Source organism: Vollenhovia emeryi, unplaced genomic scaffold (genome assembly GCF_000949405.1).
Source record: "Vollenhovia emeryi isolate VEMERY1.0 unplaced genomic scaffold, V.emery_V1.0 DF939309.1, whole genome shotgun sequence".
NCBI classification, from domain to species: domain Eukaryota; kingdom Metazoa; phylum Arthropoda; class Insecta; order Hymenoptera; family Formicidae; genus Vollenhovia; species Vollenhovia emeryi.
This window is the reverse complement of record NW_011967057.1, coordinates 67,652-78,864: the sequence shown is the minus strand read 5'-3', so window position 1 is coordinate 78,864 and position 11,213 is coordinate 67,652. Positions and strand designations below refer to the sequence as shown.

General features: G+C 35.8%; 4 protein-coding genes across 7 annotated transcripts; 3 read left to right on the top strand and 1 right to left on the bottom strand.

The window, feature by feature from the left end:
* Window positions 1–291: 291 nt before the first annotated feature.
* On the top strand, window positions 292–2,856 carry LOC105558814 (transcription factor A, mitochondrial). Of its 3 annotated transcripts, XM_012006732.1 has the most exons (6): window positions 293–589; window positions 831–1,200; window positions 1,285–1,383; window positions 1,568–1,706; window positions 2,009–2,235; window positions 2,599–2,856. In XM_012006732.1, the coding sequence occupies exons 1-6, from the start codon at window positions 513–515 to the stop codon at window positions 2,608–2,610; spliced, it is 924 nt and encodes a 307-aa protein (XP_011862122.1). In that variant the 5' UTR covers window positions 293–512; the 3' UTR covers window positions 2,611–2,856. The 3 variants fall into 3 exon arrangements, 2 of the variants coding, with proteins under 2 accessions (XP_011862121.1, XP_011862122.1); XM_012006731.1 differs by lacking the exon at window positions 2,599–2,856 and having other exon boundaries at window positions 292–589; window positions 2,009–2,436; XR_001008704.1 differs by lacking the exon at window positions 2,599–2,856 and having other exon boundaries at window positions 1,568–1,928; window positions 2,009–2,092.
* Window positions 2,857–4,244: 1,388 nt separating this feature from the next.
* On the top strand, window positions 4,245–6,823 carry LOC105558813. The gene is made up of 3 exons (XM_012006729.1): window positions 4,245–4,620; window positions 5,700–5,998; window positions 6,078–6,823. The coding sequence occupies exons 1-3, from the start codon at window positions 4,506–4,508 to the stop codon at window positions 6,342–6,344; spliced, it is 681 nt and encodes a 226-aa protein (XP_011862119.1). The 5' UTR covers window positions 4,245–4,505; the 3' UTR covers window positions 6,345–6,823.
* Window positions 6,824–7,526: 703 nt separating this feature from the next.
* LOC105558812 (sulfiredoxin-1) lies at window positions 7,527–9,539 on the top strand. 2 transcript variants are annotated; one of them, XM_012006727.1, is made up of 3 exons: window positions 7,527–7,910; window positions 8,181–8,282; window positions 8,516–9,539. In XM_012006727.1, exons 1-3 carry the CDS (start codon window positions 7,598–7,600, stop codon window positions 8,563–8,565), a joined length of 465 nt encoding a protein of 154 aa, XP_011862117.1. In that variant the 5' UTR covers window positions 7,527–7,597; the 3' UTR covers window positions 8,566–9,539. The 2 variants fall into 2 exon arrangements, with proteins under 2 accessions (XP_011862117.1, XP_011862118.1); XM_012006728.1 differs by having other exon boundaries at window positions 8,181–9,539.
* Window positions 9,540–9,776: 237 nt separating this feature from the next.
* On the bottom strand, window positions 9,777–11,005 carry LOC105558810 (cyclic AMP-dependent transcription factor ATF-6 alpha-like; the record flags this gene model as incomplete). The annotated part of the gene is made up of 2 exons (XM_012006726.1): window positions 9,777–10,256; window positions 10,369–11,005. Coding segments are annotated over 2 exons (897 nt in total), but the record flags the coding sequence as incomplete, so codon positions are not given.
* Between the last annotated feature and the right edge of the window lie 208 nt (window positions 11,006–11,213).

Genomic DNA, 11,213 nt, shown 5'->3' with positions numbered 1-11,213 from the left:
ATAAATCATCTATTGTAGACTGGGACATAGGCCGGTATTCATAGTCCGTTCTTATATTTAAGATCATCTTAAGTATGCTCTTAATGTGTTTTCAACCAATCACAGAGCTGTATTAGCGTCTTAAGACGATACTTAAGATGATTTTGAAATGAGAATCGACTATGAATACCGGCCTAAAAGATAGACTGCTTATGAGGTAGTGGGGGATGTCCTTCTGAGGGAAAAGGACAACACCAATTTATTTGGGTATCTATCTTCTTCTAGTGTACGTGATCACGTGGGCGTGATCACGTGATCGCCCACGTGATCACGTTATTGCTTTGGTGTGCCGGAATTCTTTTAAGACGAAACCTTAACCTCAAGTCTTCGAGTCTCGTGCGGTCTCGTTATTGCAACGGCTTTTTCATCTATTTCCTGGCGGAATAAAATTAAAGTATCTCTGGAAGTGAGAGAGAGTCACGCACGTTCGAGGTTGTTTCAGACTATCAAATCGTACTGAGATAACGCGTGCCATGATTACGGCGACCTGCAGGTTACTGTTTCCTATCAATAGGAAACAGCTTAATCCGCGTAATTTCTTTTGTACTAGGTAAAGAAAATCATTCTGCTTCTGCATAGTCAATAATCTCAATCCGAATAATATTTTTTAAACGTTCACAAGTTACGGAGCCACGTGATTTTATTTTTCAGTTTTAATTAATATGCATGAAACAAAGTGATCAAAATAATAAATAAAACATTGTTTAGTTTGTATTTAAATAAAATTTAATGCGAAGGGATCTCTTAACCATCTAGACAATTGTAATAAAAATTTTTTAATTGTTTATTAGGGAATTTGCTTCTGCACAAGATTTTACTACGTCTAAGTCGAAACAGGGGGTAGAAAAAGACTCTTTACCCCTGAAACCAAAGAAGCCGCTGAATGTATTTTTGCTATATTATAACTCCATACGAAGCAAGCTGCAAGAGGAGTATCCCCAGTCCAAGTCAACGGAGCTTGTGAAAAAAGCGTCGGAGAAATGGGCGCAAATCGACCCGATGCTAAAGCAGAATTTGCAGAAGCAATATCTCGAGCAAACCTCTGTATATAAGCAGAAACTAATGGATTATGAGAATTCTTTAACTGACGAACAGAAGATGGAAATAGTACAACAGTTATTGAAGAAAGGACATACTTTGAAGAAGGGAGAAATTAAACAAGTATTTATGTTAAGATAACATCTATCATTTATACACATACACTAAGAATTCTTGATCATACAATGCCTTGTATTTTTTTTGCAGAAACTTATGGAACTTGGGAAACCAAAGCGACCATTGTCTGCCTTCATGTTATTCTTGCAAAGTAAAAGGGTTGCCAAAAAGCCACAAGTATCACATAAAGTAAGTTAATTGCACAATCTAAGCCTCGTGTTCCTTTATTTTAATATTAAAATTTAAAAAAATTTTTTTCATACATATTTTTACAGATGTACTTTATTACGTATATAAAAATACGTGTCTAACAAGATATCTGGAACTTGCAAGTGTTTTTTTAAGCTGTTTTAAATAGCTTCTTCTTTTTTAGGATTGGATAAACAGTGTGACTGAAGAGTGGAAAGATTTGACGCTGGAAGCTAAAAATAAGTACAGCGCAGAAGCAAAAGATTTGTACGAAAAGTACAAGGTCGAGGTGAAAAAATGGGAAGAAGATATGATTCAAGCAGGTCATTATAATTTTGTAAGGTCCGGTGTTAAACACGAACTCGAGACTCATAAGCGTAAGAAATAGGATTCAGAGTGCCCCAACCAACGTAGTATGCCCATCGCTGAATCCATTGCTGCAAATTTCTCCAATATTAGAATCGAAAACAAAGAGAACATAAAAATAGGTTGGGGCACTGATAGCGCACAGTGTACATTTGGAAATGATCCTGATACTAACACTGGTAATAAGAAGACTGCATTAACTTAGAATAAAGCTTACGTTTGCGCAGTCGGCTAAATTACATTTGCGTCTGGTTTTTAGATCGACGACACGGGTCCGCGGATGTACTTTACGACAACAAAGATACTTTGCAACCTACAATGGAGCATCCAAGGAATACGGCAATGGATACATCGATAAACGATGTTAAAAAGACAGTTGTACAACCTCACGATACACATATACATACACAGATATATACATATTTTATCTCTACGTGGAACAGAGCTTTGACTGCTCTAAAAGAGATTAGTGAGAACTGGAAGACGGTAAGAGAATACATGTTTATTGGCACAGTCGGTATTCTGATATCAATATTTTGCGTTTTGAATCTTATGTATAAGTGAGCACCGTTTGCGTATACGAAAACCTATTGAGTAACTTGTATTTTATTTTTATACATTATGCACCTTGTACTATACATATTTTGTTTCCATAATAAATATTATTCCGTAATTTATATAACCGTCATTTCTGTATAAAGTGTTCCTTAACTGTTACGTTAATCGGTCAAGCCATCCTTGTTTGCACATAATATGTAGAGATTAGCATCGAATATCGCTACTTTAACAATAAGTTTCATTCTTTAAATGCACATACTAACATTTTATCTTTCCTCTTGTTTTTTATAGAAATTATACTAACCCAAACGAGGTGACTATTATGACGATGACTGCAGCAGATACATGTGATTTATACTGTCAACGTTTTATATAAAAAATATATATATGCGTGTTCATTATATTTACATCATTGGCGATTGTGAGGTTTATCGTGAAATAACATGAATTATTTTTCATCTTATTATTTCTTTTCTCTCATGTGCCTATGTATAATTTTCTAATGTTTATAAATGACAAATGCTTGAAAGTTTGCAATTTACAAAACAACATGTGTACACACCATTTTTCCGTCTAGAATTAGTTAATATCGCTATCATCTGTATCATATATGGTCCATCAGGTTCCACGTTGCAATCCAACTTTCCCAATTTTGACTTGGAACTATAGGTTTCCATTTTTTGTCTCTTTCTTAATCTCTACTTATATTCAAATAGCATAAAAAAATACAGCGCGCTTACATGCGCATCTACAACTTCATAGTCAAATTCCTCTATTTTAAGAAGAGACAAACGTATAGAATAGGAGATTTATATAAAAAGAAGTTAACATGTGAAGAAACTATTATAGCTGAAGTCTATTTTTTGTGAGCTCAAGTACTTTTACATATTGAAAGATTAAGAAAGCAAATAAAAAAGATTTGGCGCGTTGATCCGCCGACGAATAGATCATCCGGTTAGCCTTCCGTGTCGTAAAAGGAGACTAATAGGACTGAGGACAAGTAGCCGTAAAGGCGGAGTAAAGAGAAGATCAGAATACAGGGAAGATAGTAGTAAAAAAGGAATAATATATTAGGCCCCCTTGAAAAAAAATTTTGGCCTTTTTTTATTCGCTTAATCGATAATTTTAAGTCTTAAAAATGATATTCTATTGGTTTAAATGTCAAATCAACCTTTTTTTTTAAGTTTTGAATCGATTTAGTGAAGCGTGTCGTGGACTGCTTAGGTAAAGTTAAATGTGCTCAGTACATTGGTGATGGTGACAGCAAGACTTTTAGAGGAATCCTTGATGCTCAGCCTTATGAAGTCTTTGTCATTCATAAAAAAAGTGTTGTAACATAGACAAAAATTTTCAACAATTGGAACACCATTGCAACAGCATATTCCTGAGACTAAATCAAGGGAAAAAATCCTGTATTACTTTTCTCTCTGACAAACAGTTATCGAGATATCATAAGCTAAACATTGAAAAAGTTATAAATTTACTCTCGAATATCTCAAAAAGTATTAGGCAAGTAAAAAAATGTTTTAGGCAAAAGTTGTTCGTATTAATTAGTAAAACAAGATAGTATACTAAACGATAGAGGGTTCCGTTTAAAAATGGAAGGTGACCTTTACGTGACCTTCAAGCAACTCGTCAAGGTCAAACTAATGGCACCATCTTATGTCCCCCTTCGAACCAAACAACTTTTGTCTGAAACGTTTTTTTCTGCGATCAAAAATAAAAAGTTATTTAGGGTGAGATATTAAATTGGGACACCCTGTATAACCAGTAGGCGTTTCCAAAAGGGAAAATTAAAAAAAAAGAATGAACGTTTAAACAGAAAAATTGGAAATCGCGTAAAATCGAGATACGACCTTGCGAAAGAGATCACTCGATGTATGTTTGAAAAATGAGAATCCCTCTTGTTCGCAAATTGCTCGAATTAAAACGCCGAACGACTTAACCTCTAATTACCGCAAGCGTCCAATACCGTCAGCGCGAAAAGTCCAACCGACAAGGAGAGGAAGGAAAGGAAGGACTGCAGAATCATGCCATTCGCATCGTAGAGGGTCGCGAGTGCGCGACTGCTGCCTCGCTGCCCATCCTCGATTGACGCGCAGTTCGGCTGGACGCGCGCGTGTATACAAGTTGTTGTTGCAGGGAGATCGCGCGCGCGCGCCCGCTGTCAACAACGTGCACTCGACTCGAGCACGACGATGGCCGAGACCAACGCCAGGAGGGAAGCGAGGAGGCGGCGAATATTGGAGAACTCGGAGAGCCGTCTACGCAGAATTACGGGGCGAGAGTCGCGCGATGTGGGCGAAGTCGAGGGTAAATATAACCAAGCAGGGCGAGCCGCGCGAGAGTAAATACACTTGTGGAGCTTTTGCGAAGATTTAACGGCACGTTGGACGATAAACGCGAAGGATCTCGACGAGCGCGGCCGGTTGGCGAGATTTGACGGCCCGCCCGCGATTCAGGCGGTAACTGCAGCAGCTTGTTGGCTCTGCATTAAGTTTGTGCTCTGCCCTGCTTAAAATATTAGAATACGATCAGATTACATCAGATTACATGCAACTTCAATGTAAATAAATAGAGTTTTATTAACTTAATGTAGTCTGATCATGTTCTATTACTTTAAACAGGGTGTCAGTCGAATGACTGAGATACCTGATGCCACACTAGCTTACACGTCTTGTGTTAAATCTATAGTTTTTCTGTCAAGATTGTAGCGAATGGAACTTGTTCTAGACAGACTTGGTCGGCTGTCCGGTTCCAGGATAAACGTTGTTATTCAGCAACGAGAAGAATCCTAGGACAAACCTGCATAGCGTATAAACATATGCATAAGGAGTTGGACCATAAGTGCATGTATAAGGAAATAAACCAATCAATTTCTTTATGCATATGCTTACGCGCTTACGCAGTTTGTCTGGATAGACCCTCAATGCATGTTTGTGTCTCCTCAACGCAGACTACTTCGTTAAGTTGTGATTCTGTTACAACATGCTCTTGCATCATGTAACAGCTAGAAAAGGCGTGCATTGATCAGCCAGAAGTTGAAACCATTGATAAATTCAATTTCCAGACGCAAGGACAAATGTAGCTCAATTCTCTCTTCACTGTCTGGAACAAACAGCCGCCTTTATGTTTCACTAATTGAAGTGCGTTTATTGACGAGCGTTGTATTGAAATCTAGGTTCATCAAAATTAGACTGGTTTCCAATCCCTGACAATGAGTTCCAAGCTGAAATGTTGGTGCAACCAACTAGCAACCTGTAGCATAAAAAAAGTCTTCTATCTATTCTCGCTGTGATTCCTTCAGATATTTTGCACGACTAATATTTAGTCTCACTGCCTTTTGAATGTTTATTGAGCTTGCATAGATACAGTTAAAAAATCTTTTGCAGACAACGACCCAGTGGGCAGCGACAGTCTTAAAGCGGAATTGAATTTCGAGGAGGACAATATCAGAAACGGCACGTGCAATATCGGTGACAATGCGACACTGCAGGACCACGAGAGATTCGAAAACGTGCACGAGGGCTTCTTGAACGACACCAGCGATAAAAATGCACATTCCCCAGAGCAAATGTCCAAGATAAAATTTATATTGTGCACGTTATTGTTCAATCGTGCCAATCTTATCTTGCTAGCTGGGATTGTCAATATTTTGCTAGTACTGAAACTCGACAATTTATTTCGGCAGGTACGTGTGTGTGTGTGTATGATCTTACATTTCATCGAGATGCCTATGTTAATAACTTGTGTACTGTTCATACTTGCAGGCAGTTATTATACCTTATTTGTTCTTGATGGTAGGACGTGTCTACCGCTGTATGACATTACACGAGGCACAAGACGGCAATTTGTTAAGTGCCGTTTTGTTATTGTGCAATATCAAGCCCAGATTCGTTTATATGTGCAAAGTGTCGTTTACGTTATTTACCATAGTTCTTAACGATTTCTGTTTGTACATGTTTAGTTTTGTATTGATGCGCTATGTCGTCGTTCGTTACTACTACCATGACGCTGCAGTACCACTGAATGCATAATTATTCGTGGTAATTGCGTGAATACATTGGAGTTCTATTGACGAGAACTTTTGTACAGGTGAAAAAGACGTTCTTGGAGGAATACAAATTCCGATAAACTGCACCGTTGAGAAACGTACAGTTGTATCGGACTTTTTTACGTCTTCGTTGTGTCGTGACTGAATGCATGCGCAAGTGTCGTGTACAAACACATCAATTTTTCTAGAATACATGTAATTATATATAATTTAAAAATAGATTTTGTACTTGTAATACAATTACTCTTTGTAACTCACATTTGTGTCAAGGCTGTAAATTCGCAACGTTTTGAAAATCTCTTCCCGTTTCTTTTTCCACGGTTATTAAAGTTATCTATTTTAAGCGCGTTGATAGGATTATGTAGAAATAAAAAGTGGAGTCGATAAGCGGTCACTCGACGTTCTATCTCTATTTTATGGAAATAAATATGGAAATACAAAAAATAAATACAAAATAAACTTAATCTTGCAATATTAATTTTAGAGGAAAGTCTTCTATTACGAGATAGGATTCTAATATGGGATAGTGGGGTTTCTGTTAAATTAATAGGCATCGTCAGTGGATTCCACCATAAAATTGCCCATGGAGCAAAATCTGTTAGTGGAAAATTCATTGGTACATCGTGTAATCGTTGCGAAAAAAGATTTGTGATTGAATTTAGGTGCTGAAAACCTATTTCATATTAGAAATCTATCTCATAATAGAAAACCTCTACGATCCTGATCTAAAAGCAAGAAATACAGGTATCTTTAAAAATCAGTAGCTTTCCAATTTGCGGTTGAAATGTCTTGAAAATAATTTATGGATATATGTGCCTCTCCTTTTGTTCCTCTCGGGAAAACCTGTATTCTAAAGGAGAATTTAAAAGTTGGCGCGAGATACAATCGTATCTAAATGGCTGCGTGCAGCAGAGAGAGCTACTTTGCTGTTGCAAAATTCGTAAGTCTGATTGGCGTATGCTCTTAGATTCAGCCAAGACTTTTACAACGGTTGCGAAGCAGCTTTTTCTATTGAACACAGTCATTGATTGGCCAGAGAATTTTTTTATCTAGGAGAGACTTGCGATAGCACCGAGACGCCTTATCGGTGCACCTTACGTATGCAATGTTGATTTCTGATTTCTTTTTGCCTGTTTACCGCCGACTGGTGGAAGTCAAGGTACCTGTCCGTTATATAACGCAATTTCTAATGCAAAGTTGATCGCTGAGTATATAAGAACGTTTCTCCGAACGCAAATGATATATAGTTTGATAAGGTTCCTGCAGATCGACCGCGGATCATTTACTCATCGATGCGCACGTGAGATCGTCACGAGTTCATTGAAAGCCCGGAGCGAGATGAAAGATAGAGTTGCGTGCCAAGTAGCCAGCTCGATTCATTCGAGTCCTTACGCAGAGGTGCACGACGTTCCGATGGACGTGATTATCAGACCTTTGCCCCCTGTGGTAAACGAGGAGAAGGTCGAAGGTTTAATGAGCGCGTTGAAAAACTTGGAGACTGAGCAGACGGTACCACCCATCGACGTATTGTGGATTAAAGGGACCGAAGGTGAGGTGTCAAAGTAGCTGCGCAGAGTATACTGTACAATTTTTATATGTATCTGTAACGTTCTTAGTAATTTATCAATTATTATTATATGTGTATAATTATTTTTATTATATGTATTTAATATATTTTTAACATATTCTTAGCAATTTATAAATTCTTAGTAATTATTGTGGTGCTGATCTTGAACTTCTCCAGCATATTTAAGAGATTAGACGATTGCAAAGCGCAGATCTAGAAGGGGCAATTAAAATTATCTATTGTATGTTTTAGGTGGCGACTACTACTACTCTTTTGGTGGCTGTCATCGTTATACCGCCCATCAGCGATTAGGTAAAGGGTCCATTAAAGCCAAGATAATTCAATCAACGTTGGCGGATTTACGTTGTTATCTGGGAAATTCTACTCCGAACTTGAAGTGATTTTAAGCATTACGCATATGTCAACCGCATACGTACATATGTATACACGCGCGCACGCACACGCATACCCCTGGTAAAAATTCCGTTAGAAACGGATAGAATATGCATTAAATTCTATTTCGCGAAAACGCATAGTAGAACAGTCAGAAACAGATAGAATTTAATGCATGTTCTATCCGTTTCTAACGGAATTTTTACCAGGGACACACAAGTACACACGGGGTGTCCCGAAATAAGCGATGGTTGAAGAGTCATCTGTCAGTGATCGCGAATGTGTACGACATCTAATATCAGTGCACGACACACGGACAGAAGATTCTTTAATCAACACATATGACTGGTTATACTTTAAAGCCATATATGTATAAAAATACCACTTTATGCTACAAAACAGCATGCATTTTCATTACTTAATTTTTCGGAGCTTTTGCGCTGCAATCTTATTATTCTCGAATTTTGAGACACCCTTATATTAAGTGCATTGCATTAGACTTATATGTGAACAACATACATAAATATATATTTACATATTTTTTATTGTTACATTACATTAACTTGAAGAGAAACAATAATGTGCAGTTATTGATTTCATAATAACATTGCTACACACATTACTTTGCAAAGGTATAGGTATATTTACATCGTTATATTTTTATAAATAATATAATCTTTTCTAATGAAGATAGAAAAGCTGAGAGATAAAATTAATTTTGAATAAAACTTTTTTTATGTAAACTACACATGTGATTACTTTGCTACTATTATGTACAAACATTATCCTCTACGAATAAAGAATAAGTTGATCTTTCCATAGAAATTCAATTTTTTGTAAAAAATTTTATTCTGTTTTATTTCAAAATAACTCTTTTGTTCTATTTCTTATTCTGCTGCTTTCTGATTACTCATTTACCATGTAACCATATCAGAATGAGAAAGCAAGTAAAAAAAACTGCAATATTTTTCATATTCTCTATACATATATGCCATTGAAATAAGAACTGAAAGAAAATTGTAAAATAAAATACTTGCACAACGATTTTAGAGAAAATTGACTGTTAAACCCATTACTTGCACAAAAGCTAATTGAAATAAATCTTGAAATAGTTTAAAATTAATTTTCTGTCGCACCAGATAATTAATATGTACATACGTACATACTTGTTATGTATAAAGATATGTGAAATATTTGAAATAAAATTTAGAAAAAACACTCTTCTCTAAGTAATTATGCACAAACTTAAACAAATTTCAAAGAATGTAAAAGTAGGACATCCAAACTCTCATAATGCTGATTTCCTAGCAAATATTAAATTTATAAAAGTATGTGAAAACAATATTAAGTATATTTATTTGTATTTGTCTCAATAAAGATTTCATAACATTGTAAAAATAATAAGTAGCAAATTTTTGACAAAATTAATCATAAAGGAGATACAAATATATTATAATTTTCGAAGTATATTGTATATTATTGTGTAACTACAGTATAATAATTACAATATAATGTATATACTATTCCATAAACAAGTATGTTATCCTTATATTATGCCATTTTATTGATACTCCTCGACTTTTCCATATGAGGACTAGGAACGTACTTATAGTATGTTCAAGTATTTTTAAGACAAAGCTCAAAATCTCTAATAAATTTAGTTCTATCTTTATAATCATTGCATAAGGTGTTTTCTGTATCGATGTTTTCGATTTACTTCTTTCAAAAAGTATGGTTTGTAATTTCTAGTGATATTATCTGCGGATGGATCGTCTATATCCTCAACGGAATGAGATTGATTTGATTGACTTGTAGGTTTACTGTTGCGCAAATGAACAGGTATGATAGACTGTTGTAAATGTAGCAGTTGCGTATTGGTTACCTCACAATCGATTTGCATCATTGTTATACGATTAGGTGGCGTTGAAAACGTACCTGAAAGTGAAAGATGTTTCTGTAATACTATGTATTGTTACATCAACGTCAAATTGACACTTTTCTTCAAGCACAGTTGCACGCATATTCATATAACATTAACATTATTTACCGTTGATAGACACAGCGGGTAGAACTAAAGACATTTTAGGTCTAGCTGTGTTATTTTTCCGGGAAGCTGGCAATAATAAATGTTCGCCGGTAAACCAGACAACGTAAAATGTATCGTCTTTTCTTCCCAAAGCTTCAAATAAAGAAGCATGTTCGCTCAATATCGGAGAAAAGATTTCAATCGCATTATTATCTGGATATTGATCAACGGTAGGCATATCGATCATTTTGTGCATAGTTTTTATTTTTCTATCCCGTGATAAGTAAACCTTCCTTCTTGCTCTTTCCACCAGCGGCGTTCCCGACAGCGATATATTTAACGAATCTGATTGCAACTTTGTTTTCCTCAGAGCAGTCTGATTATCTCGATCAGATTCACCAACGATCCAACGTCTCAACTCGCTATCTAAACGTATCGACTCACTTTGATTAATATACATTGGACATACGGGTTGGTGTAGCGGTATACTTTTATTAAAACTTTCTTCAATTCGATCTTCCATACTGTTATCGTTTTCATCTACCGACCAGAACAATCTTCTGTTATGTTTGTCCTGTATAGGTACTGATAAACTGTTAGACTCAGTTTTTAAATGTACATTTTGTGGATGCGTTCCCCTTAAATACAAATAACAGTTTTACTTTTTTACATGTCTTGTGAAATATAATCCGTGTAAAATATACAAATTTGTGTGCTTAACACAAGAATCTCAATATCTCTATTAATTTATAGAATTTCAAATTTAAAAAATTTATATTTATATACAGGGTGGGCCATTTTAATTTATACAGTCGATTTTTTAAAAAACTAAAAGAGATATGAAAAAATGTTCAGACAACAGTTGT